General features: G+C 50.9%; 1 protein-coding gene across 3 annotated transcripts in view; it reads right to left on the reverse strand.

Moving 5' to 3' along the window:
- Positions 1-3528: 3528 nt before the first annotated feature.
- Positions 3529-24809, reverse strand: part of LOC117349569 (rho guanine nucleotide exchange factor 3-like) — a 77326-nt gene continuing 56045 nt past the window's right edge. For 2 of the 3 annotated variants that reach the window (XM_033923152.1, XM_033923161.1), the window contains 4 exons: positions 15561-15818; positions 14485-14655; positions 14150-14339; positions 3529-4307 (listed from right to left, as the gene is read on the reverse strand). In XM_033923152.1, the coding sequence (XP_033779043.1) occupies positions 4099-4307; positions 14150-14339; positions 14485-14655; positions 15561-15818 (828 nt within the window). In that variant the 3' untranslated portion in view covers positions 3529-4098. Of the gene's footprint in view, positions 4308-14135; positions 14340-14484; positions 14656-15560; positions 15819-24809 lie in introns of those variants that run through there. The other variant, XM_033923169.1, reaches the window with a different exon arrangement.

The raw sequence follows: 24809 nt of genomic DNA on the forward strand, positions 1-24809 counted from the left end.
AGATCTCCTAGGTGGGCTCCCCACGCATAAGGGGAGGCATCTGTGGATATGATCATGGAGTGAGGGGGTAGATGAAAGAGTAGACCCCTGGAAAGATTGGAGGAGTTCAACCACCATTGAAGAGATTGCCGAAGAGACGATGTCACAGAGATGGGATGAGAAAGAGGATCGGTGGTCTGTGACCATTGGTTGGCCAGAGTCCACTGAGGTGTCCTGAGGTGGAGTCACGCCAGAGGAAGTACATGGACCATTGAGGCCATGTGGCCCAGGAGGATCATCATCTGTTGAGCTGGGATGGAGTGATGAAGGAGCACCTGACGGCAGAGGTGGAGCAGAGTTCGATGGCAGTCGGAGGGGAGAAATTACCTCATTAGAGTGGTGTCGAGAACTGCTCCAATGAACTGAAGTCGCTGAGTGGGAAGCAAATGCGACTTGGGGTAGTTGATCTCGAAACCCAAGAGATGGAGGAACGAGATGGTGTGATGAGTGGCTTGTAGTACAAGCGGAGACGTAGATGCTTTCACCAGCCAATCGTCCAAGTAGGGGAACACCTGAAGGTCGTGAGACCTGAGGAAGGCCGCCACCACAATAAGGCACTTGGTGAACACTCTGGGCGATGATGCGAGGCCAAAGGGTAGCACTTTGTACTGATAGTGATGGTGCTGAATCTGGAACCGTAGATAGCGACGTGAAGTCGGATGGATTGGGATGCGAGTGTAAGCCTCCTTGAGGTCTAGGGAGCATAGCCAGTCGTGGTGGGAGAGAAGAGGGTAAAGCGTGGCTAGGGAGAGCATTCTGAACTTCTCCTTGACTAGACACTTGTTGAGGTCCCTGAGATCGAGGATGGGACGAAGGTCTCCTGTTTTTTTGGGAACCAGGAAGTAGCGGAGTAGAATCCCTGACTCCTTTGGTCCGGAGGTACTTCTTCGATGGCATTGAGGAGAAGGAGGGATTGGACCTCCCTCAGGAGGAGGGGGGTTTGGGAGGAGTGAGAAGCAGACTCTACGGGAGGATGGTCTGGTGGAAGAGTCTGGAAGTTGAGAGAGTAGCCGTGGCGAATGATGTTGAGGACCCACTGGTCCGAAGTGATGACCTCCCAACGGCTGAGGAAAAGCTGAAGACGTCCTCCGATAGGTTGAGGGAGAGGCAGCGATGGTGGGAGAATGGCTATGCTCTGGAGAAAAGAGTCAAAAGGGTTGAGACGGCTTAGATGAAGGAGGAGGCTTGGCAGGTTGAGTCTGTGGGCGAGCCCGAGTCTGATGTTGGTGGCGAGGACGGCGAGACTGTTGTTGAGGCGGGTTGAGAGGTCTGGCCGAGAACCTACGCTGGTAAGAAGACTGTTGTCTGTAGGGACGAGTAGGTGGAGTCTTCTTTTTAGGTTTGATCAGGGTGTCCCACCTGGTCTCATGTGCTGAGAGTTTCTGGGTTGTTGAGTCCAGGTACTCTCCGAAGAGTTCATCGCCCAGACAAGGTGCGTTAGCCAGGCGGTCCTGGTGGTTAATGTCCAGGTCAGAGACTCTCAGTCATGCCAAACGGCGCATGGCCACCGCCATGGCAGATGCGCGAGAGGTCAGCTCAAATGAGTCGTAGATGGAGCGAACCATAAATTTCCGGAGTTGGAGGAGGCTGGAAATTTGTTGCTGGAACATAGGGACCTTACGTTCAGGAAGATATTTCTACAAGGAGGAGAGCTGTTGCACCAGATGCTTCATGTAGAAGGAGAAGTGGAAGGTGTAGTTATTGGCTCTATTGGCTAGCATGGCATTTTGGAAAAGGCGCTTACCAAATTTATCCATGGTTTTTCCCTCTCTGCCAGGAGGGGTGGAGGCATATACACTGGAACCCTGAGATTTTTTCATAGTAGATTCCACCAGGAGGGACTCGTGGGGCAATTGAGGTTTGTCAAACCCTGGTATTGGGATAACCAATCTATCCAATATACAATATACAAGCTATCCAATATACGAGGGGCTCTGGGAACAGTGAGGGGAGTCTCCCAGTTCTTATAGAAAGTTTCCCGCAAGATGTCGTGGACGGGCAACTTTAGAAATTCCTTGGGAGGTTGCTCAAAGTCTACGGCATCGAGGAAAGCCTGAGACTTCTTAGAGTCGGACTCTAAGGGGATGGAAAGAGCTGCTGACATCTCCCTAAGGAATTTAGAGAAAGAGGATTGCTCTGGTTTGGAGACGGTGTCGGTCATGGAGGGTTCTTCGTCGGTTGACGAAGCGTCCTCTTCGGTACCGTGAGGGGAGTCTTCCCACAAGTCTGGGTCCCTAACGTCGGGGTGCGTACGTTTGGACATCGGCGTGGAGGGCTCGGCATGGCGGGTCTTTGAGAGAGATTTGCCTGAGCGCACCAAGGCGGTACCGGGTGAGGAAGACCGATGTCGTTCCTGGGACCGGACAGGGTCGGCAGCAGCACGGGTATGCACTGTAGGTGTTTCGGCCAAGAGCACCGGCATGGAGGTATTAATCGGAACCGAGGGGGTCGACACCGATGGGACAGTGCGAGGCTCGGACCGGTCCTGTACCGGAAGGTGCGGTGCCAGCAACGCCGGCAAGTTGTTGGAGTTGTTGTTGCAGCTGCTCCTGTAACTGTGTTTGGAGTATGGCTGCAATGCGGTCATCCAGGGGAGGCACCGGTACCGCTTTTTTCTTCTTCGGTACCATAGGTGCCTCTCTACGCTCCAGCAATGAGGAGGCCGATGATGAGGCACTCACCGAAATCGGAGCGGAGCGTTTGCGGGGCCGGTGCGGTGCCGGTGTCGCAACCGTGGCAGGAGGGTGCTCGAGGGAAGTGGAAGGCTTCTTAGCCAGCTTACCTGGGCCCAACGACCCCGAGGAAGGGTCCGGTGGTGTCGATGTCATCAGTGCCGACTTTTGGGGTGCCGTCGACGTCGTGGCAGGTTCCATGGCAGATCCGGTACCAAACAAAATATTTTGCTGGATCTGCCTATTTTTCAAAGTGCGCTTTTTAAGCGTAGCACAGCGGGTGCAGGTGTCAGCCCGATGCTCTGGACCCAGGCACTGGAGGCACCAACTGTGCGGGTCTGTGAGAGAGATCAGGCGTGCACACCGGTGGCACTTCTTAAAACCCGGTTGAGGGGGCATGAAGGGAAACACAGCCTCCGCAAAATCAAAGCCGGAGGCCTGTATGATGACAACAGGCCCCGCCGGGGCCGGTTCGAAAAAATAAAGAAAACTCGACGAGTTTTTTTTTTTTAAGGAAAAATAAAGTAATCTAAAGAAGAAATTCGGAAAAAATACGCGAGCGGGAAGGCAAACTAAATAATTTCAACGGCCGTTGAAAAACATGCGACTTCTTCGCTCCGCGGAAACAAAGAAACTGGGGACCACGCACTCCTCCGTCGGGCGGGAAGGCAAACGCGCATGCAGCCAACTAGAACTTTCTAGTTAAAAAGGTCCGTACCGGGACTCCGTCGGTGACGTCACCCATACGTTAAGAATATGCTGCCTGCTTGTCCTGGGATAATGAGAACTTCACAGAGACAGAAAGATTAAGTTTGGATTTGAACTTCAAAAACAAAACGATTCCACTTCTTTATTCATTTTTGCCTCAAAAAATAAAGTGAAGCTACACTTTTAACTATCCTCCAATACAACTACATGCACATCCAAAAGCCCTTTTCACCCCATCATGAACAGGAAAAGCCATCCGTGTACAAAAGCTACCATAACATTAAGCTAGTCCCTGGAAACTAGGTACTAGCAAACAAGCAGTGAGAAGATGGCAGTACTGCTGTATAGAAAGAATTGTAAAGTATATCATCAATAACCAAGGAATGGTGAAGAGGACTTTCTGAAGAAGTTAGACACATTGTTCAGAGTCAAAAATAAATTAAAGGGTCAGTGCCACTAGCACAAGTCTTCCCGACCCCTAAATCCAGTCAAGGTACAACCCAGCTGCTTGAAAGGCGTGGGAAACAGGTGCCTCCACACAGGACATACAGAACAGAAGAGTCAGAGGAAGACAGCTTTCAAGAAAACATGGCCGACAGCCAGCAAAAGTTGTTTTTTTGCTTGTGACGAAGGGCAGCAGTGAGGTTCTGGCACAATAGAGAAGAGGTAGGCTGATCAGTTATTCCTCCTCCATCGTGCTGTCAGTGCAATGAATGCTAAGTCCAGCTAGTTCTGTCAGGGAGCCTGTCGAGTCCTCTCCCTGGGAGGCCATTATGGCTTGACGTAAGCATGAGAGCCACTGCTGCTTGTTGAAGGAGTCGTTGGCCTGGAGTGTGTGGGACTGGCCTCGTGCTCTCTCACAGAAACTGACACGAAAGAAGTTCTTGGCTGCAGGACAAAAGGAGAGCAAAGGTGTGTCAGCATAGCTATTGCTAGCAATCAGCATTTTTGGTTGCCCTAACTAATGTCAGCAAAGGCCTATGGGAAATTATATCAATCTGACTCTGGGATTTGGATGCAGATAGACCCCGAGTGCTCATGCACAGAATTCACATACAGAAAGCATCCAGGCAGACTGTTTCAAACAGCCCTAATTAAATCATGCTTAAAAGGTAACAAACGAACTTACAGCTAAGAGGTGCTAAAAAGATGTGTTAATGTCTAGTGCTTAGGATGGACAGCTTAAGAGATACAATGGATCCAGGTGGTCAGTGAAACTATTGTTTCAAACAGTTTACAAATTCTAAACAGAAAGATACTGGGAAATTCAATAGATTCTATATTTAGAATAAGATTCTAAGCTATAAAGGCGCCTCTTGTATCACCCCCTTCCTCTTGCTCTCTATCTCTGGAACCCGAAGCTTAGACCATCATCCCTCTCTCTTGCTTTACCTGGGACCCCTTCTTTTTGCTCTATCTTGGGACATCAACCTCCCCACCCCCCTTTCTCTCTCTCTCATTCACAAGAGCACAGAAGCATTCTCTGTAATTGTAAAACTTATATCTCTCATTATAAATCTTGCTTTTCTATAATATTAAGTCTATTTCTATAATATACTCTTTATGCAATCACCTCTGGCTGTTTTTCTTATTTGATTCTACTCCTGGTGAATCTTCTGTGAAGGTATTGAACTCAGGACCTGGTGTTTGTAAGCGTGCCTCGCATAACCCCACCAACCTAACATTGTGGGGGTGCGACCATCCTTACATTTGGGGGGCTTGTCTGGGAATTGAACCCAGGACTTTCACCTTTGATAATCTGTTAATCCCTAGAGGATTCAGTATGCTAGATGTTCAATCCCTTCCTACAATCCAAGAGTTGCAGAAATCCAAACACTTTTCTGGGCATGTGCTCCTCCTAATTTAGAGAGAGTTAGAGCCCCCTACAGTTCAGGCCCAAAGCTAAGCAACATAGCAGAACAAATACATGAGAAATAAGAGGGCACAGGGGAACCTCCCTGGTAACAAACAATTTTTGTTGTGGGATGCTCTGCAAAACATGAAAATAAGCAATAAACGGGCACAAATACAAAAGAAACACAGAAGAACAATGTAGAACTAACCTGCTGCGTGCAACGATCACCCACATGAAACAGCCATCAGTAATATGCAAACTTGTGTGACAAGCACATAAGAACATAAAGAGATGCCACTGCTGGGTCAGACCAGTGGTCCATCATGCCCAGCAGTCCGCTCATGCAGCGGCCCTTTTGGTCAAAGACCAGCGCCCTAACTGAGACTAGCCCTACCAGCCACAAAGGAAGCTGCTGCCACCGTGATACCAGAAGTCGTCACTTCAAAAGGCTTTTTCAATAGGAAGGGCATAAGCACTACTCCTCCATCACTAGGGAGGGCTGTACGCCTGGTAACCAATGCCACAGCGGTTGTATTAAAAAAAAAAAAAAAAAACCCCAAACTGCTGAATATCAGTAGCCAGGGGATAAAGCTTGGGATCCAAAAAAGAAACAGCACCAGGAGAAGGAGAGGCATAAAATCTGTATGGCAACTAATGCAGTTGAATGCCGTCATAGCTGGACAAGAGGGCTCCTGAACAGGGATCTCTGCCACTGGTGCAACCGGCTTAGAAGAAAACAACGCGCCCGTCGGCTGCAACAAACAAGCTGGGTCTGAAACATACGCTTTCTAAAGGAGCCAAATAAAGTCCAGGGAAAATTCATACCGTGTGGCCACTGCCGGGGTGCCCACTCCGTGCCAAAGGAGTCCCCCAACTCAGAACACAGATGTTTGGCACCAGACTCCAGAACGGACGCTGAATGAAATTTTTTCCTGAAACTACGAACACAGGCCGGCTCCCCAGCCCTGGAGGACCTGGAGGAGGTGAAGCTCGAAGTACCCGCCCCCTCCCCAGCATATGGTCACAATCAATGCACATATTCGACAGATTAGGGCTGAGAAGTTTACCCCAAATGATTTTTTAACAAAATCAAGGGATTTTAAGGCAGGAAAAAAAAAATATCAATAAAAATCCAAGATAGCCTCCACCAGCAAATTTGTGCCAAAAATGGCACAAATAAAGAAGAACCGAAAATTTTAAATTATGGCAATTTGAGGTTTGGGGAGCTGGGAGAACTGAACTCTACCCTTAGAAACTGAAAAATTAGTTTTACCGCGTTCCACATGCCACCCCCAAAGCTTCCATAGGAGATGTACTTACAGTCTGTGCAGTGCCTGCCTATCAGCGCTGTTAAAACTGCAGCTGAATGGAGGAAAGGATTTTCTACCTCAGAAATTGCTCCAAATGACCAAACTTGGAAAATCTATGAACTGCCAGTCGGATGGACTCCGAATGTAACCTCTGCCCCCACGAAACCACTCAATGTGACAGGAGACAGAAAACGCAGCCTGTGCCCTGAAACCCAGAGGGACTTTTACTCAGGATACATATGTACAGCCTGTGCTTAAAACTCTTGACAAGGTCAGAGGGCAAGCGAACTCCCAAGTCCAAGAAGGGTGACGCATAGTGGGCTGGCTCCACAGGTCCACTGAAGTTTCTCTGTGAAGCAGCAGTCCGACTCCGTGGGACTGTGTCCTTTCGTCTGACAGAGGCGTCTCACAGCATTCAAGCCACCAAAAAAGATGAGTGCCACCAAAAAGCACAGTTACTTACCGTAACAGGTGTTATCCAGGGACAGCAGGCAGATATTCTTAACGCATGGGTGACGTCACCGACAGAGCCCCGGTACGGACACTTTTACTAGAAAGTTCTAGTTGGCCGCACCGCGCATGCGCGAGTGCCTTCCCGCCCGACGGAGGAGTGCGTGGTCCCCAGTTAAGCTAAGCCAGCTAAAAAGCCAACCCGGGGAGGTGGGAGGGACGTAAGAATATCTGCCTGCTGTCCCTGGATAACACCTGTTATGATAAGTAACTGTGCTTTATCCCAGGACAAGCAGGCAGCATATTCTTAACGCATGGGTGACCTCCAAGCTAACAGAGAGGGAGGAGGGATGGTTGGCCATTAGGAAAATAAATTATGTAACACAGATTGGCCGAAGTGTCCATCCCGTCTGGAGAAGGTATCCAGACAGTAGTGAGTAGTGAACGTGTGAACTGAGGACCAAGTGGCAGCCTTGCAGATTTCCTCGATGGGAGTGGAACGGAGGAAAGCCACAGAAGCAGCCATAGCTCTGACCTTGTGGGCCGTGACAGCACCTTCCAGTGAAAGATCGGCCCAAGCATAACAGAATGCAATGCAGGCAGCAAGTCAGCTGGAAAGCATCCGTTTAGAGACAGGACGACCTAGACGGTTAGGGTCGAAGGACAAAAAGAGCTGAGAGGACGAGCGGTGAGCCCTGGTACAGTCAAGGTAGTATGCAAGGGCACGCTTACAGTCCAGCGTGTGCAACGCCTGTTCCCCAGGATGAGAATGGGGCTTAGGGAAAAAGACAGGCAACACAATGGAGGTTGAGGTGAAATTCCGAGACCACCTTGGGAAGGAATTTAGGATGGGTTCGCAGAACCACCTTGTCATGGTGAAAAACAGTGAAAGGTGGGTCGGCAACCAGTGCATGCAGCTCACTAACCCTCCTGGCAGAGGTGATGGCAATGAGGAAAAGCACCTTCCACGTAAGAAATTTGAGCGAATTTGTGGCAAGAGGCTCAAAAGGAGGTTTCATGAGGGCGGATAAAACCACATTCAGGTCCCAGACGACTGGAGGAGGCTTCAGAGGTGGTTTGACATTGAAGAGGCCTCTCATGAACCGGGAAACCAGGGGATGAGCCGTGAGAGGTTTTCCGAGGATAGCTCATGAAACGCAGTGATGGCACTGAGGTGGACTCTAATTGAGGTAGACTTGAGGCCAGCGTCGGAGAGAGTGAGCAAATAGTCCAATACAGTTTCCACCGCCAATGAGGTGGGATCGTGATGATGTAGTAGACACCAAGTGGAGAACCGGGTCCACTTCTGATGGTAACATTGGGGGGTGGCCGGTTTCCTAGAGGCATCCAAAATACAACGGACAGGCTGAGACAGATTCTCTGGAGAGGTCAGCCCGAGAGAAACCAAGCTGTCAGGTGGAGCGAGGACAGATTGGGATGTAGTAGAGACTGACGTAGGAAACACAGGAAGAGGAATGGGCTCCCTGGAGCTGAGCTGGAGCAGGAGGGAGAACCAGTGTTGGCGAGGCCACCGAGGAGCGATGAGAATCATGGTGGCTCTGTCCCTGCGTAGTTTGGATAACGTCCGCAACATCAGAGGAAGGGGAGGAAAGGCATAGAGGAACCGATCCGTCCAGTCGAGCAGGAATGCTTCCGGGGCCAGACGATGAGGAGAGAAGAGTCTGAAACAGAACTGGGGCAGCTGATGGTTGTGAGGAGCTGCAAAGAGGTCCACCTGAGGAGTGCCCCACCGAGCAAAGATGGAGCGGAGTGTGGGAGGATCCAGAGTCCACTCGTGAGGTTGAAGGATGCGGCTGAGATTGACGGCCAGGGAGTTCTGTTCGCCCTGGATATAGACAGCCTTGAGGAAGAGACTGTGGGCCGTGGCCCAGGTCCAGATGCAGATGGCCTCCTGACAGAGGAGGGGAGATCCGGTGCCGCCTTGCTTGTTTATATAGTACATGGCGACTTGGTTGTCTGTGCACAGGAGAAGAACCTGAGGGTAGAGAAGGTGCTGGAAGGCCTTGAGAGCATAGAACATGGCTCTGAGTTCCAGGAAATTGATGTGATGTTGACGCTCCTGAGGGGTCCAGAGTCCCTGGGTGTGAAGATCTCCCAGGTGAGCTCCCCACGCATAGGGGGAGGCATCTGTGGTGATGGTCATGGAGTGAGGGGGGTAGATGGAAGAGTAGACCCCTGGAAAGATTTGAGGAGTTCAACCACCATTGAAGAGATTGCTGAAGAGACGATGTCACAGAGATGGGATGAGAAAGAGGATCCGAGGTTTGCGACCATTGGTTGGCAAGAGTCCATTGAGGCGTTCGGAGGTGGAGTCGCGCCAGAGGAAGCACATGGACCGTCGAGGCCATGTGACCCAGGAGGACCATCATCTGCCGGGCTTTGATGGAGTGATGAAGGAGCACCTGACGACAGAGGTGGAGCAGGGTCCGTTGTCAGTCGGAGGGGAGAAACGCCCTGGTGTCGAGAACTGCTCCAATGAACTGAAGTCGCTGTGAGGGAAGCAGATGCGACTTGGGGTAGTTGATCTCGAACCCCAGGAGATGGAGGAAAGAGATGGTGTGATGAGTGGCTTGTAGCACAAGTGGAGATGTAGGTGCTTTCACCAACCAATCGTCCAAGTAGGGGAACACCTGGAGGTTGTGAGACCTAAGGAAGGCCGCCACCACAATAAGGCACTTGGTGAACACCCTGGGCGATGATGCGAGGCCAAAGGGGAGCACTTTGTACTGGTAGTGACGGTGTTGTATCTGAAATCGGAAGTAGCGACTTGAAGTCAGATTGATTGGGATGTGAGTGTAGGCCTCTTTGAGGTCTAGGGAACATAGCCAGTCGTGTTGAGAGAGAAGAGGGTAAAGCGTGGCAAGGGAGAGCATTCTGAACTTCTCCTTGACCAGACACTTGTTGAGGTCCCTGAGATCGAGGATGGGACGGAGATCTCCTGTTTTCTTGGGAACCAGGAAGTAGCGGGAGTAGAATCCCTGACCCCTTTGGTCCGAAGGCACCTCTTTGATGGCATTGAGAAGAAGGAGGGATTGGACCTCCCTCAGGAGGAGGAGGGATTGGGAGGAGTGAGAAGCAGACTCGATGGGAGGATTGTCTGGTGGAAGAGTCTGGAAGTTGAGAGAGTAGCCGTGGCGAATGATGTTGAAGACCCACTGGACCGAAGTGATGACCTCCCAACGGCTGAGGAAGAGCTGAAGACGTCCTCCGATAGGCTGAGGAAGAGGTAGCGACGGTGGGAGACTGGCTATGCCCTGGAGAAAAGAGTCAAAAGGGTTGAGATGGTTTTGATGGAGGAAGAGGCTTGGCAGGCTGATGAGACTGCGATCGAGCCTGAGGTTGATGCTGGTGACGAGGACGGCGAGACTGTTGCTGAGGCGGGTTGAGAGGTCTGGCCGAGAACCTGCACTGGTAGGAAGACTGTTGTCTGTAGGGGCGAGCAGGTGGAGTCTTCTTTTTAGGTTTGACCAGAGTGTCCCACCTGGTCTCGTGTGCTGAGAGCTTCTGGGTTGTCGAGTCTAATGACTCCCCGAAGAGTTGTCACCCAGACAAGGTGCGTTAGCCAGGCGGTCTTGGTGATTAACGTCAAGGTCAGAGACTCTCAGCCAGGCCAAACGGTGCATAGCAACAGCCATGGCAGATGCTCGAGAGGTCAGCTCAAACAAGTCATATATGGAGCGAACCATGAACTTCCTAAGTTGGAGGAGGCTGGAAATATGCTGCTGGAAGAGAGGGACCTTACGTTCCGGAAGATATTTTTGTAAGGAGGAGAGTTGTTGCACCAGATGCTTCATGTAGAAGGAGAAGTGGAAGGTGTAATTGTTTGCTCTATTTGCTAACATTGAATTTTGGAAAAGGCGCTTACCAAATTTATCCATAGTTTTTCCCTCTCTGCCAGGAGGGGTGGAAGCATATACACTGGAACCCTGAGATTTTTTCAAGGTGGACTCCACCAGGAGAGATTCGTGGGGCAATTGAGGCTTGTCAAACCCTGGAACAGTGAGGGGAATCTCCCAGTTTTTATAAAAAGTTTCCCGTAAGATGTCGTGGACGGGCAACTTCAAAAATTCCTTGGGAGGTTGCTCAACGTCTAGGGCATCGAGGAAAGCCTGAGACTTTTTAGAGTCGGACTCTAATGGGATAGAAAGAGCTGCTGACATCTCCCTAAGGAATTTAGAGAAAGAGGACTGTTCCGGTTTGGAAACGGTGTCGGCCATGGAGGGTTCTTTGTCGGTTGACGAAGCGTCCTCTTCGGTACCGTGCGGGGAGTCTTCCCATAAGTCCGGGTCTCTAACGTCGGGGTGTGCACATCTGGACTTCAGTGTGGAAGGCTCGGTATGGCGGGTCTTTGAGAGAGATTTGCCTGAGCGTACCGAGGCGGTACCGGGTGAGGAAGACCGATGTCATTCCTGGGACCAGGAAGGGTCGGCAGCAGCACGGGCATGCACTGTAGGCGGTTCAGCCAAGAGTACCGGCATGGAGGTATTAATCGGTACCGAGGGGGTCGACACCGATGGGACAGTGCGAGGCTCGGACCGGTCCTGTACCGGAAGGTGTGGGGCCAGCAACGCCGGCAGCAGTTGTTGTAGTTGTTGCTGCAGCTGTTCCTGTAATTGGGATTGGAGTATGGCCGCGATGCGGTCATCCAGGGGGGGCACCGGTACCGCTTTTTTCTTCTTCGGTACCATAGGTGCCGCTCTATGCTCCGGCGATGACGAGGCACTCACCGATATCGGAGCGGAGCGTTTACGGGGTCGGTGCGGTGCCGGAAGGGTCGGCGTCGCAACCGTGGCAGGAGGGCGTTCCAGAGAAGTGGAAGGCTTCTTAGCCGGCTTACCTGGGCCCAGCGACCCCGAAGAAGGATCCGGTGGTGTCGACGTAGTCGGTGCAGACTTTTGAGGTGCCGTCGACGTCGCGGCAGGTTCCATGGCAGATCCGGTACCGAGCAAAATATTTTGCTGGATCTGCCTATTTTTTAAAGTGCGCTTTTTAAGCGTAGCACAGCGGGTGCAGGTGTCAGCCCGATGCTCTGGACCCAAGCACTGCAGGCACCAATTGTGCGGGTCAGTGAGAGAGATCGGGTGTGCACACCGCTGGCACTTCTTAAAGCCCGGTTGAGAGGGCATGAAGGGAAACACGGCCTCCGCAAAATCGAATCCGGAGGCCTGTAATGGTGGCAACAGGCCCCGCCGGGGCCGGCCTGAAAAAATAAGGAAAACTCGAAGAGGTTTTTTTTTTTTTAAAGCAAAAATAAAGGGAATCCGAAGAAGAAAAATAGAAAAAAGTGAGAAAATACGCGAGCGGGAAGGCAAAAATTAGTTTTCCAACGGCCGTTGAAAACACATGCGTCTTCGCTCCGCGGAAACGAAGAAACTGGGGACCACGCACTCCTCCGTCGGGCGGGAAGGCACTCGCGCATGCGCGGTGCGGCCAACTAGAACTTTCTAGTAAAAGTGTCCGTACCGGGGCTCCGTCGGTGACGTCATCCATGCGTTAAGAATATGCTGCCTGCTTGTCCTGGGATAAAAGATGAACTTTTAAGTGAAACAATTGAGAAAATGATGAAGAGAAGACTTCTGCATGGATTGCTTGCAGAAATTGAAACTGTAGAGGGCTCTAACTCTCTCTGTAAGGTAGGAAGAGCACATGGTCCGGAAAGTGTTTGGATTTCTGCAACTCCAAGATTGTGGGAAGGGATTGAACTTCTAGCGTACTGAATCCATAAGTGACATAACAGAATTCAAGCTGTTCTTTTCAATCTCTGAAACACCAGTTTCTTTATTCTTTTGCTTTCCACAGAAACAAAAGCTGTTGGGCCTAAGAACAGTATAAGAAATGGCAAGCTTGTGCTTAAAAATCCTTTCAATTTACAAAATGCAACAAGATACAGAAGGGAAAGCTGCCATAGGACCCAGCCTAAGAAAGAGGCTGTGTGGGATTTTACAGCAGCCTGAATGGACGGTGAGTGTGGGGAGGGGGGGGAGAAAGCTAGGACAAATTGGAAAAACTGGGACTCTTTTCCCTAGAAAAGAGAAGATTAAGAGGGGATATGATAGAGACTTACAAGATCATGAAGGGCATAGAGAGAGTAGAGAGGGACAGATTCTTCAAACTTTCAGAAAATAAAAAAACAAGAGGGCATTCGGAAAAGTTGAAAGGAGGCAAATTCAAAACTAATGCTAGGAAGTTCTTCTTTACACAACGTGTGGTGGACACCTGGAATACAATTCCAGAGGACGTTATAGGGCAGAGTACAGTACTGGGGTTTAAGAAAGGTTTGGACAAATTCCTGCTGGAAAAGGGGATAGAGGGGTATAGATAGAAATTTACTGCACAGGTCCTGGACCTGTTGGGCCGCCGCGTGAGCGGACTGCTGGGCGCGATGGACCTCGGGTCTGACCCAGCGGAGGCATTTCTTATGTTCTTATGTTCTTACAACACACGGCTGGCAGTGGCCCCATCAGTAAAGAGCAGCAGTACTATCATTTACTAAATAGGCACGCTGTACAACACTGCTAAAAGATAGACTTTTCAGCATCCTCCTAGACTGCCTCCCAGTGAAACTAATACGGGGACTGTTGTACTTTGATATTCTCCTTTAGGGTTTATTAACATGCTTGGGGGGTTGGTTTTTTTTTGTTTATTTTAAAAAGTTGCAGTGTAGTGAGGGTGAGAGGTGCCTCTCCCCCACCTGCCACACCCCTTCCCCCGTACCTCTCTCACATTCCTGGCCCGAATAGCAAACCCCAACCTGCTGTTGCGCCAGCATCGGTTTTTCCTCCGACGTCACTTCCTAGGTCCAAGAAGTGCCGTCAAGAAGAGCCAATGCTAGCGTGACAGCAGGTTGAGGATTGCTGCTCGCGCCAGGAACGCTAGCTACAGAGGTATAGGGGAAGGGAAGCGGTGTGCAAGTGTGACAGTGGAGGGGGGGGCGGAGAGGACAGGTGCCTGCCCCCCCCCTTATTACGCCACTGACTATAAGACACAGAGGCCGTCTTCCCTGTCTGTGGTGAGGTCCAAGAATTCCCTGCTTCTCCCACCCATGACATCAGTCCATCCCAAAACCCAGGCCGTGTGACATCAGGCATCCATACCTCGCTCATTGCCAGTGATAAAGGCACCTCGGATAGAGCCTCCTAGCCGCACCTCCCCATCAGGCAGATCCTCCAATACCAGGTACTGCACAGGGATGGGCTGACGATACACTTGGTAATAGAGCTGCTCTTCTCGGGTCAATGGCCGTGTTACCACCAAGACAGCCTCAAAGAGAAAGACATGGAGTCTCTGACGGAAAAAGGGGAAAAAAAAAAGAGGGAGAACATTTTAATTTATTAACAGGGAGGTTCCAGATCCCATGAAAGCTGAAGTTATCACAGGAGCAGCAGAGATAGCCAGAGTCAGGGGGGAAACAGAGTCAGAATATACACACTTGTCCTTTGCTATTCTTAAGCTCCCCGTGGCAGAGGAGTATGCGGGAGCAGGGGATGGCAGCGTCCTGTTGAGAGTCATAGAGGTACAGGAGTCTCTTCTTGTAATACTGACATTCCGCCTCACCAGTCCTACTGTTGATCAGTCCTACAATATCTTGGCTGAGAGCAATCTGAAAGGAGGTAGCAAAGGATACACTCAGGTGCTGCAAAATAGGAAAACACTGATGTCTGCAACCTTCACTCCTCATGTTACAGCACTTTGCTCCCCCCACCACCAAGTCCAGGGGTGGGCAACTCCAGTCCTCGAGGGTCGGAATCCAATCGGGTTTTCAGGATTTCCCCAATGAATATGCACGAGATCTATTTGCATGCACTGCTTTCAATGCATATTCACTGGGGAAATCCTGAAAACCTGACTGGATTCTGGCCCTCGAGGACCGGAGTTGCCCACCCCTGCTCTAGTCAGTGGCGTAGTAAGGGGGAGGGGGGCAGACCGGTCCGCCCCAAGCACAGTCTTGATGAGGGTGCTGGCACCCTTCCCGTTCCTTCACACACCTTCATTCTCCCCCCACCCCCCTCCATACCTCTATCTCTTCACTGGCGCGAGCAGCAACACCAACCTGCTGCTCGCATCAGCTTCGGCTCTCCCTCTGTCACTTCTGGGTCCCATGCCTAGGAAGTGATGTCAGAGGAACAACTGACAGGGCAGTGAGTTGGCGATGTTGCTCGTGCCCAGGAAGATAAAAAAAAGGTACAGGGTGAGATGGGGTAGGAGAGCCGAGAAGAGGGCGGGGGAGGGGCACCTCTCACCCTAGCTACGCAAATGGCTCCAGTCCACAAAATATTCCACCGAAACACCAAATCCGAGGAACAGGCACCTGCCACCTCGATTTGGCTATATAGTCTTCTGAACCATTAAACAAGAAATACAATGAGCTGCTCTGTGTGGTTTATAGCTGGCATAGTGTTTTCATTCCCAACTTGGGTTCACATAACCCTTTTCCACAACTGCTAGTCTCCTCCTCCCCAGCACCATATTGCACCACAACGCATGATACAGTCTTCCAACACTCACTGCCCCTTGCAGGTGGGCCCAGTCTGGGTGTTCAGTTCCCGTCTGCTTCAGGATCTCCTTCAGCAGCAGTGGGTACTTCACCAGTCGGCTCCGGGGCAGGTCCAGGAAGTTCCAGAGGTCAAGGCGGCGGCTGAACGCTGACTCCTGGCAGAGTCGCAGGAAGTTCTCCACCTGTCTGTTCTGCTTCTTGTGGTCAAGCAGAGCCTTAGCAGCCACCTGATTGCAGCAGTAGCGCTCATAGGCATGTAGGCCTGGCAACTAAAGAAAAAAAATGACACCAGCATAGGAACTGTTAGCACACCCAATCTGCCTGGTTGCTTCCCTTGCTTAATCCTTTCAGCACAGACCCTCTGTGTTCCACTAGTCTCTCAATCACCTTCTGTTCTTGTACCACATACCACCTACTGGGGGAATTTTGCACCGACTTTTGCATTATTTGTAGCATTTCTGCACAGATTTACCCCATCCTAAGGCCTGAAATTCCCTCCTCAAGCTCCAGCCTCCCCAGTTCCATCTCTCTCTGTCACAGTAAGGCCCCTAATTCCACCACACACAAATCTTCAACATGCAATTCCCCCATCTCTCATTCTTCCCTTCCCCTCTCCCTAGCTATAATGGTATCTTCCCCAACCCTTCCCATGGCACTCCCTCAATCTTGATCTCCCTACATTAATGAGTCTTACCTTGCTCTGCCCCCTCTCATACTCATGGCATACTCCACTGACAGCAGCAACACAAGGAGGAGGAAGTGAAACTCTGAACATCAAGTCAGTTCCTCTGCCAGCCCTAGACTCAACTGTTTATGTCAACTGTACATGCCTCCATGCAGCTCTATAGTTCACATAAACAGGAGGTCTAGGGCCAGCAGATGAGGAAGTGATCCAATGAGCAGCAGTTCACTTCCTCCTCCTCTTGCCATGGGATTCCTTGGGGAGGGGAGGGGAGAGAGAGAGAGAGAAAAGTGAGAGACACGATGCTGGTGCCTTCAAATAATTGCTCCAGGAGCACCTGGGACAGACCTGCCCTCCCCCATCTCCCCCCTTTGTTACGCCACTGCCTGAGGAAGGGGACTTTTTTTAATTCATTTATTCAGTTTTTCAAAATTTTTAAACAAGCACATTAATACTTGAATATAGATTTGCAATAAAAATCCAAGAAAATTAATAAACTTAACACTACTCAACAGTAATGTAAGGAAAAACAGAAGAAATATATAGTGGAACCTTGGTTTACGAGCATAATTCGTTCCAGAAGCATGCTCATAAACCAAAATACTCATATCAAAGCGAGTTTCCCCACAGGAAGTAAGGGAAACTCCCTTGATTGGTTCCACCTCCCCTTCCCTCCCCCCGGCCACCAGCACTGCTCCACCCCACCACTTCCCCAAAAGACCCTCCCACCCCCGAGGCCACTGGCGCGCTTCCACATCCCCCCCCATGAACCGGCATCCCCCGTCCGCCCAAACTGAATGCTTACCCCCAATGTAGCACTGGCACGCAGCACCAACCCACAGGAGGTGCCAGAAGATCGTGCCTCTCCCCCAACTGGGCCTTGAGCATCTGCACATGCTCAAGGCCTTCTGGCTCTCGTTCTCTAGCACAGCTTTGTAAAAGAGGCCTTAAGTCTCTGTCATGCTCCAAGGCAAACGTCACCTAGAGAGTAATCCTTTCCGTGACTATTTCCAAGGAATTCTCTAAAAAGTCTGTTCATTCTTTCTGTATCAACAGGAATTGAACTGTCCTGTTTCTTCCCTGAAGATTTAGATTGAGCTGCAGTAATAGGTGGTAAATTATCTTCCGGAATCATTGAGATATCCTTCAAGAAACTATGCACCATCTCAAGTGGAGATAATACTAGAGATTTAGGAAATTTTAATTATCTTAGGTTGTTTCTTCTCTATTTTCCATATATTCAAGATTTTTTTTAAATAAAAGATCTTTCTTTAATAATCTCCATTTCTACCTTTTTTATTTGAACAATTTGTTCTTCATGTTTTTTTTTATTTCATCTCCCTATTCTTTTAACATTTTCTCATGGGCCTCTATCTGAAAACTGACAGACACAGAGTCCGCCTGTACTTTAGTCATCGCCTTTTGGAGGTTAGAGTCCATGATTTCATTAGCCCTCCACAGTTCATCTAAATTTACTACTGCTTGCTTTGTCAACTGTCCAAACTGAATGTTACTCACAGAAGTTGAATTGTTTCCTGCCTCTGTCTCGAGAGCCGATGTCTGGGCTCCAGTGCTGGTGTTCTTCCACTGCTCCTCCAGGGATAGACAGCAAACCAACGTCCTGGATAAGCTGGTTAGCCACATTCTCTGCAGGGCTTCTTCCAGGTTATGCAGGACTTCGCCCCTGGATCGGGCTAAGAGAAACCTGATCATCACTGAGGTTCACCAAGGTCGGCGTTCCTCCCAGAGTCAGGGGCGTCTCCTTTAGCTGGGGAGCAAGACTTCCATTTAGCGTCATCTGCACTAGAGGCTTGGCAGTTCCAGACGCCAGAGATGTCGGCCGGGTAGCACCCTTCTTCTTCCCCATTCAGGTCACGTTCTGCGCCTGGTCTAACAGCGCGGTTCACTCGCCGGCAGAGAAAGGAGGCAACTGCCGGTGATATCCAAGTGCCGTGCGGGCAGGCTGCACTCAAGGAAGAGGTATTCCCCGTTAATGCAGCAGCTCTAGAAAGGATCTCACCCGGGGGGGGGGGGGGTGTCACGTGATGCAGCCTGCCTAGTTAGACGTGTGTGAGGAGAGCACTTGCTCCACGAAGAGAAAATCAGCAATATTACCTGCCTTTTTCTGCATCCCATGGGGTATTATATAGCTCACCTGCTGGGGAAGACCCTCTGCTTCCTGGGAGCGTCTTTGAAGTTCGGCACCAGAGTTGGGTATGCCCATAAAATCTACACGCAGTGCCCGGGATAAGCCTTCTACTACTCCCTCTAAGATGGCAGTGGAACCAACTATCTTCACAATCCCAGCAGGGGATTGAATTACTGACATCACGCGGTCCGTGTCGGTGGCACTGGCTGATTGGCTGCCAGAAAAACTGGGCCTGCCCGCAGATGGAGGGGAGAGCGTGGACGGCCATAGCCCACTACGCCAACTGGCAGGAAAAGGAACTGCTCCTCTAGGCCTATCGCAGGGCAGGGACCCTGGACTATGAAGGCTCCCGGGTGATGGTCTTCAATGATTACTCAGTGCAGGTCGCAGCTCAACATAAGCTTATGACTTTCTGCATGGACCTGCACAACAGGGGAGTTAAGTTTGTACTGGTGTTCCCGGCTAAGCTTAGAGTTTGGCACGACTGCAAGACCTTCAATCTGACTACAGCGGAGGAGGCCAGGGCTTTGCTGGCGAAGATGCCAGCTTGAGTGGTCGCCCTGGGAATTGTAGTGTTTCATTTCAACCTTACCATGTTGGGCCGGTTTTGTGTTTCTGCAGGCCACGGAGGACTGACTGACGCTCTGGGACCTCCAGGGGATTCCCTTGTTCCCGCTGTGGCTGTGGGCATATTATCCTTTTCTGAGGCATGCTCTTGGGACTTGGGGCAGAGTATCCCTGAGCCACAATTTTTGGCCTATTTCCAGACTCTCTACTTCTTTACTAAATTTGCAGATTTCCAAGAGCTTCAGTTTAAGATCCTCTACCGAGCCTATTTCACCACATAGAGAAGGGCACACTTGGGGCTTTGGGACAGTGCTTATATTCTAACGTTAGAACTGATGTCGGGTGGGGAAGGGTGGTCAGCCCGGCGCTTCAGCATCCTCTTTACAGGAAAGCGAAGCAGGAAGAGCTCAGAACTCAGCGGTGCCTGTTCCCCTATGGCAGTGCTTGGGGGAGGGTACGGAGACAGAGAGAAAAACAGAAAGGGGGCACGGAGAGAAAGAGAAAGAAAGGGGGCACAGAGAAAGAAAGAAGGCATGGAAAGAGAAAGAAGGGAGCAGGGTGAAAAAAAACGAAAAAGTTGGGGGAGGGAATGAGGTCTGGAGGAGAGGAAGCATACAGGAGGCTGAAATCGCAGACTGTAGAGTAAGCCTGGTCTTTATTCAAGGACATGATGAGCGAGGCGCAAAAAGCAATGTTACTTACCGTAACAGTTGTTATCCAGGGACAGCAGGCAGCTATTCTCACTAGTGGGTGATGTCATCCGACAGAGCCCCGATACGGACATCTTGCAAGCATGTCTTGCTTGAAGAAACTCAGAAGTTTCGAGATGCCCGCACCGCGCATGCGCCAGTGCCTTCCCGCCCGATGCTCCAGGCGTGTCTCCTCAGTTCAGGTAGCTAGCAGAGAAGCCAACCCAGGGGAGGTGGGTGGGACGTGAGAATAGCTGCCTGCTGTCCCTGGATAACAACTGTTACGGTAAGTAACATTGCTTTATCCCAGGACAAGCAGGCAGGTATTCTCACTAGTGGGTGACCTCCAAGCTAACCTCAATGGGATGGAGGGAGAGTTGGCAACTCAGGAGAACAAATTATGTAACACAGTTTGGCCAAACTGCCCATCCCGTCTGGAGAAAGTATCCAGACAATAATGAGAGGTGAACGTATGAACCGAGGACCAAGTGGCAGCCCTACAAATCTCCTCAATCGGTGTCGATCTGAGGAAGGCTACAGAGGCTGCCATTGCTCTGACCTTATGGGCTGTGACCTTACAGGGAAGGGGTAATCCAGCCTGGGCATAGCAGAAAGAGATACAAGCCGCCATCCAGTTGGAGATGGTGCGCTTCGATACAGGTCGTCCCAACTTGTTTGGATCAAAGGAGACGAAAAGTTGAGGAGCAGTTCTGTGTGGTTTGGTGCGATCCAAGTAGAAAGCCAAAGCATGTTTACAGTCCAGAGTGTGAAGAGCTGATTCTCCAGGATGAGAATGAGGCTTTGGAAAGAACACTGGAAGCACAATGGATTGGTTGAGGTGAAATTCAGAGACCACTTTAGGCAGGAATTTCGGGTGAGTGCGGAGGACCACCTTGTCATGATGGAATACTGTGAAAGGTGGGTCCGCCACCAAGGCCTGAAGCTCACTGACCCTGCGAGCAGATGTGAGGGCCACCAGAAAAACCACTTTCCAAGTGAGAAACTTTAGTGGAGCCTTGCTCAGAGGCTCAAAAGGAGGTTTCATAAGCTGAGAAAGGACAACATTTAGATCCCAAACCACTGGAGGCGGTTTGAGAGGAGGATTGACATGAAAAAGTCCTTTCATAAATCTGGAAACCACAGGATGAGAAGAGAGAGGTTTCCCTTGTAGAGGCTGATGGAAAGCCGCAATAGCACTCAGGTGGACTCGTATAGATGTCGACTTGAGACCAGACTGAGACAGATGTAAAAGATAGTCCAAAACAGAGGATATGGAGGCTCGCTGAAGCTCCTTAGAATTGGAAATACACCAGGAAGAAAATCTAGTCCATTTTTGGGAGTAGCATTGACGAGTAGCAGGCTTCCTGGAAGCCTCCAAGACATCCCTCACCGCCTGGGAAAACTGGTGCGGAGTTACGTTGAGAGGAACCAAGCTGTCAGGTGGAGAGACTGCAGGTTGGGATGAAGCAGAGACCCCTGATGCTGAGTAAGCAGTGAAGGAAACACTGGAAGTAGGTACGGTTCCCTGCTGCTGAGTTGAAGTAGAAGGGAGAACCAAGGTTGCCTGGGCCACCGAGGAGCTATCAGAATCATGGTGGCATGGTCGGACTTCAGCTTGACCAGAGTCTTTTGAATGAGAGGGAATGGCGGAAACGCATACAGAAAGCGATTCCCCCAATCCAGCAGAAAAGCATCTGCCTCGAGGCGATGAGGAGCGTAGATCCTGGAGCAAAACTGAGGCAGCTTGAAATTGTGGGGAGCCGCAAAGAGGTCTATCTGAGGCGTTCCCCACTGAGCAAAGATCTGATGAAGGGGCTTGGAGTGGAGTGTCCATTCGTGAGGCTGGAGAAGACGACTCAAGTTTGTCCGCCAAGACATTGTCCTTCCCCTGAATGTAGACAGCTTTGAGGAAGGTGTTGTGGCGAACCGCCCAATCCCAGACTCTGAGAGCTTCCTGGCAGAGGGAGGCCGAGCCCGTGCCCCCTTGCTTGTTGACATAATACATGGCGACCTGATTGTCGGTGCGAATGAGGACCACCATGTCGTGAAGCAGATGTTGAAAAGCTTGAAGAGCATTGAAGATGGCTCTGAGCTCCAGAAGATTGATTTGATGGAGTCGGTCCGCACAGGTCCAGAATCCCTGAGTGCGAAGCCCATCCAGATGAGCCCCCCAGGCATAGGTCGAGGAATCGGTAGTGAGAACCTTCTGATGAGGAGGAGTGTGAAACAGCAAACCTCTGGATAGATTCGAAGAGGTCATCCACCAAAGTAGAGACTGCCGAAGAGCAGGAGTGACTATGATGTGTCGAGTCAACAGGTCTGACACTTGAGTCCATTGAGAAGCTAGGGTCCACTGAGGAATTCTGAGATGGAGCCTGGCAAAGGGCGTCACATGAACTGTAGAGGCCATGTGGCCCAGGAGGACCATCATGTGTCTTGCTGAGATGGACTGGCGAGAAGATACAGACTGGCAGAGACAAAGAAGAGCATCCATGAGCTGAGGAGGAAGGAATGCTCGAAACTGGATGGTGTCCAGTACCGCCCCGATGAAGGGAAGGGACTGGGTAGGCTGCAGATGAGATTTGGGAAAATTGATCTCAAAGCCTAGGCTCTGCAGGAAGCAGATCGTGGTCAAGGTCGCCAAAATGACCTTTGGAGCTGACGGGGCCTTGATGAGCCAGTCGTCGAGGTATGGAAATACCTGAAGACCCCTGTTCCGGAGTGCAGCGGCCACCACTACCAGAAACTTCATGAAGATTCTGGGAGATGAGGACAGGCCGAATGGAAGCACTCGATACTGCAGATGTAGATGTCCCACCCGAAATCTGAGGAACTTGCGGGAGGCCGGATGAACGGGAATGTGAGTGTAGGCCTCCTTGAGATCCAGAGAGCATAACCAGTCGTTCTGCTCGAGGAGAGGATAGAGAGAAGCAAGTGTCAGCATGCGAAACCTCTCCTTGACTAGGAATTTGTTGAGGGCCCTGAGGTCCAAAATGGGTCGCAGGTCGCCCGTCTTCTTCGGAACAAGGAAGTACCGGGAGTAAAACCCCTGGTTCAGTTGGTCCGTCGGGACCGGCTCCACGGCACGAAGCCGGAGCAAAGCCTGAGCTTCCTGGAGAAGAAGGGCGGTCTGAGTCAAGTTGGAAGGATACTCTCTTGGAGGGTGGTCCGGAGGGACCCGATGGTAATGAAGAGAGTATCCTTCCTTGATGATAGTAAGGACCCAGAGGTCGGTTGTTACGGCCTCCCAGCGATGATAAAAATGATGGAGGCGCCCTCCGATGGGAAAAACAGGGGGAGGCAGAACGAGGTTGGTTATGCCCTCGACGAGACAGTCAAAAAGGCTGAGTGGTCTTAGGGACAGCAGGCGATTGAGACTTAGGCTGACCCTTTTGGGGAGGCTGACGCTTCGTCGGTTGCCTCGCAGGAGGAGTTTGCCTCGGCTGATAACGCCTCTGATAAATCAACGGTGGACGAGAAGGTCGAGACTGCTGAGGCTTAGGCTTCGGCCGAAGGATAGATTGGAAGGACTTTTCGTGGTCAGACAACTTCTTCGTGACAGTCTCGATGGATTCGTCAAAAAGATCCGCCCCAGCACACGGGACGTTTGCCAGGCGGTCCTGAAGATTCGGGTCCATATCAATGGTCCGCAACCAGGCCAACCGGCGCATCGCCACCGAGCAGGCTGCCGCTCGGGCGGAGAGCTCGAACGCATCATAGGCAGATTGCATTAACTGAAACCGAAGTTGGGACAGCGAAGCAACCACTTCCTCAAACTCAAACCTAGCCTGGGATTCGAATGTATGGTGTGAACTTCCGAAGCACAGGCAGAAAAAATTCCAAGTAGGCTGCAAAGTGGAAATTGTAATTCAGGACTCGAGACGCCATCATCGAATTCTGATAGATGCGTCGACCAAACTTATCCATGGTTCTGCCCTCGCGGCCCGGAGGCACTGAAGCATAGACCTGGCCAGGATGAGACCGCTTGAGCGAGGATTCGACCAGGAGGGACTGGTGAGAAAGCTGAGGACCCTCGAAGCCTTTATGATGCACCTTGCGGTACCGCACATCCAATTTGCCAGGGACCGCAGGGATAGAGTAAGGAGACTCGAAGCATCGCATGAAGGTCTGGTCGAGGAGCTTGTGCAGGGGAAGCCGCAAGGACTCTGCCGGAGGACGAGGCAAGTGCATGGTATCGAGGTACTCTTTGGAATATCGAGACCCAGCATCGAGAGTAATGTCCATGTCATCTGCCATCTGCCTGAGGAACGATGAAAAGGACAGTTGGTCTGCTGTCGCCGGTCTGCGAGACGGACTAGAAGAAGAAGAGGCTTCAGGCTCCAGAGAGGCCTGCGAGCAACAGGACGAGTAGAAAACCTCGGGGTCCTCGAACTCCGGGCCCGGAGGAGACCTAGTCGAAGCAGCATACCCCAACCGAGGCAATTTCTTTTGAGGCGAGACGGTCGAGTGTCAAGAGGAAGGCTTCGAAGAATGCCTGGAAGGGGATCGAGCCCGTCTGTGAGAAACTGGCTCAGACGCCTCCAAGGAGCAGATTGGACTCGATGCCGTCGATCGCAGAGGCGGCAGAGTCGGAGGCTCCCCCGACGACGCCCAGGTTTGATAGGGGGTTCGGAAGAACTCGTCCTGCTTCCTGCTATGCCCAGGACTGGGTGGCCCCGAAGGTGGGCACCACACTGAGTCATGGGGCGGAGTAATCGGTTCCAAGGGAGGCAGGTCACTAAACGAGGCTTTCCTCAAGGGGATGGGCTCCAAGGGAGGCATATCACTAAGGGAGGCTCTCCTCGAGGAAATCGTTAGCGCTGTACCTCCTTTGGAACCGGAGGACCTCCTCGAAGACCCGGACACCGCTCGCCGCTCCTCCTCGCCGAGTAACGAGGTGCGGCGAGGAGGAGGAGGAGGAGAAAGTGTTTGGGAAATTTAAAAGCGAATTAAAAACCTTTTTGTTTAAAGACGCATTTTTAAATTAATTAAATTTTATTATACAGTGTTACTCTAGTTAATTATTTTTTACTCATTTTTTAATTTCCTTATGTGTTTTCCCTGTATGTTCTTTCTTTACTATAAAAAATGTATTTCTCCCTCTCTTTCCCTTTGTTTTTGTTATAATTGATAAATTGTATGTAATGTTTTCGTTTTCATATGTGTATATTTT

Source organism: Geotrypetes seraphini, chromosome 1, assembly GCF_902459505.1.
Source record: "Geotrypetes seraphini chromosome 1, aGeoSer1.1, whole genome shotgun sequence".
Lineage (NCBI taxonomy): Eukaryota > Metazoa > Chordata > Amphibia > Gymnophiona > Dermophiidae > Geotrypetes > Geotrypetes seraphini.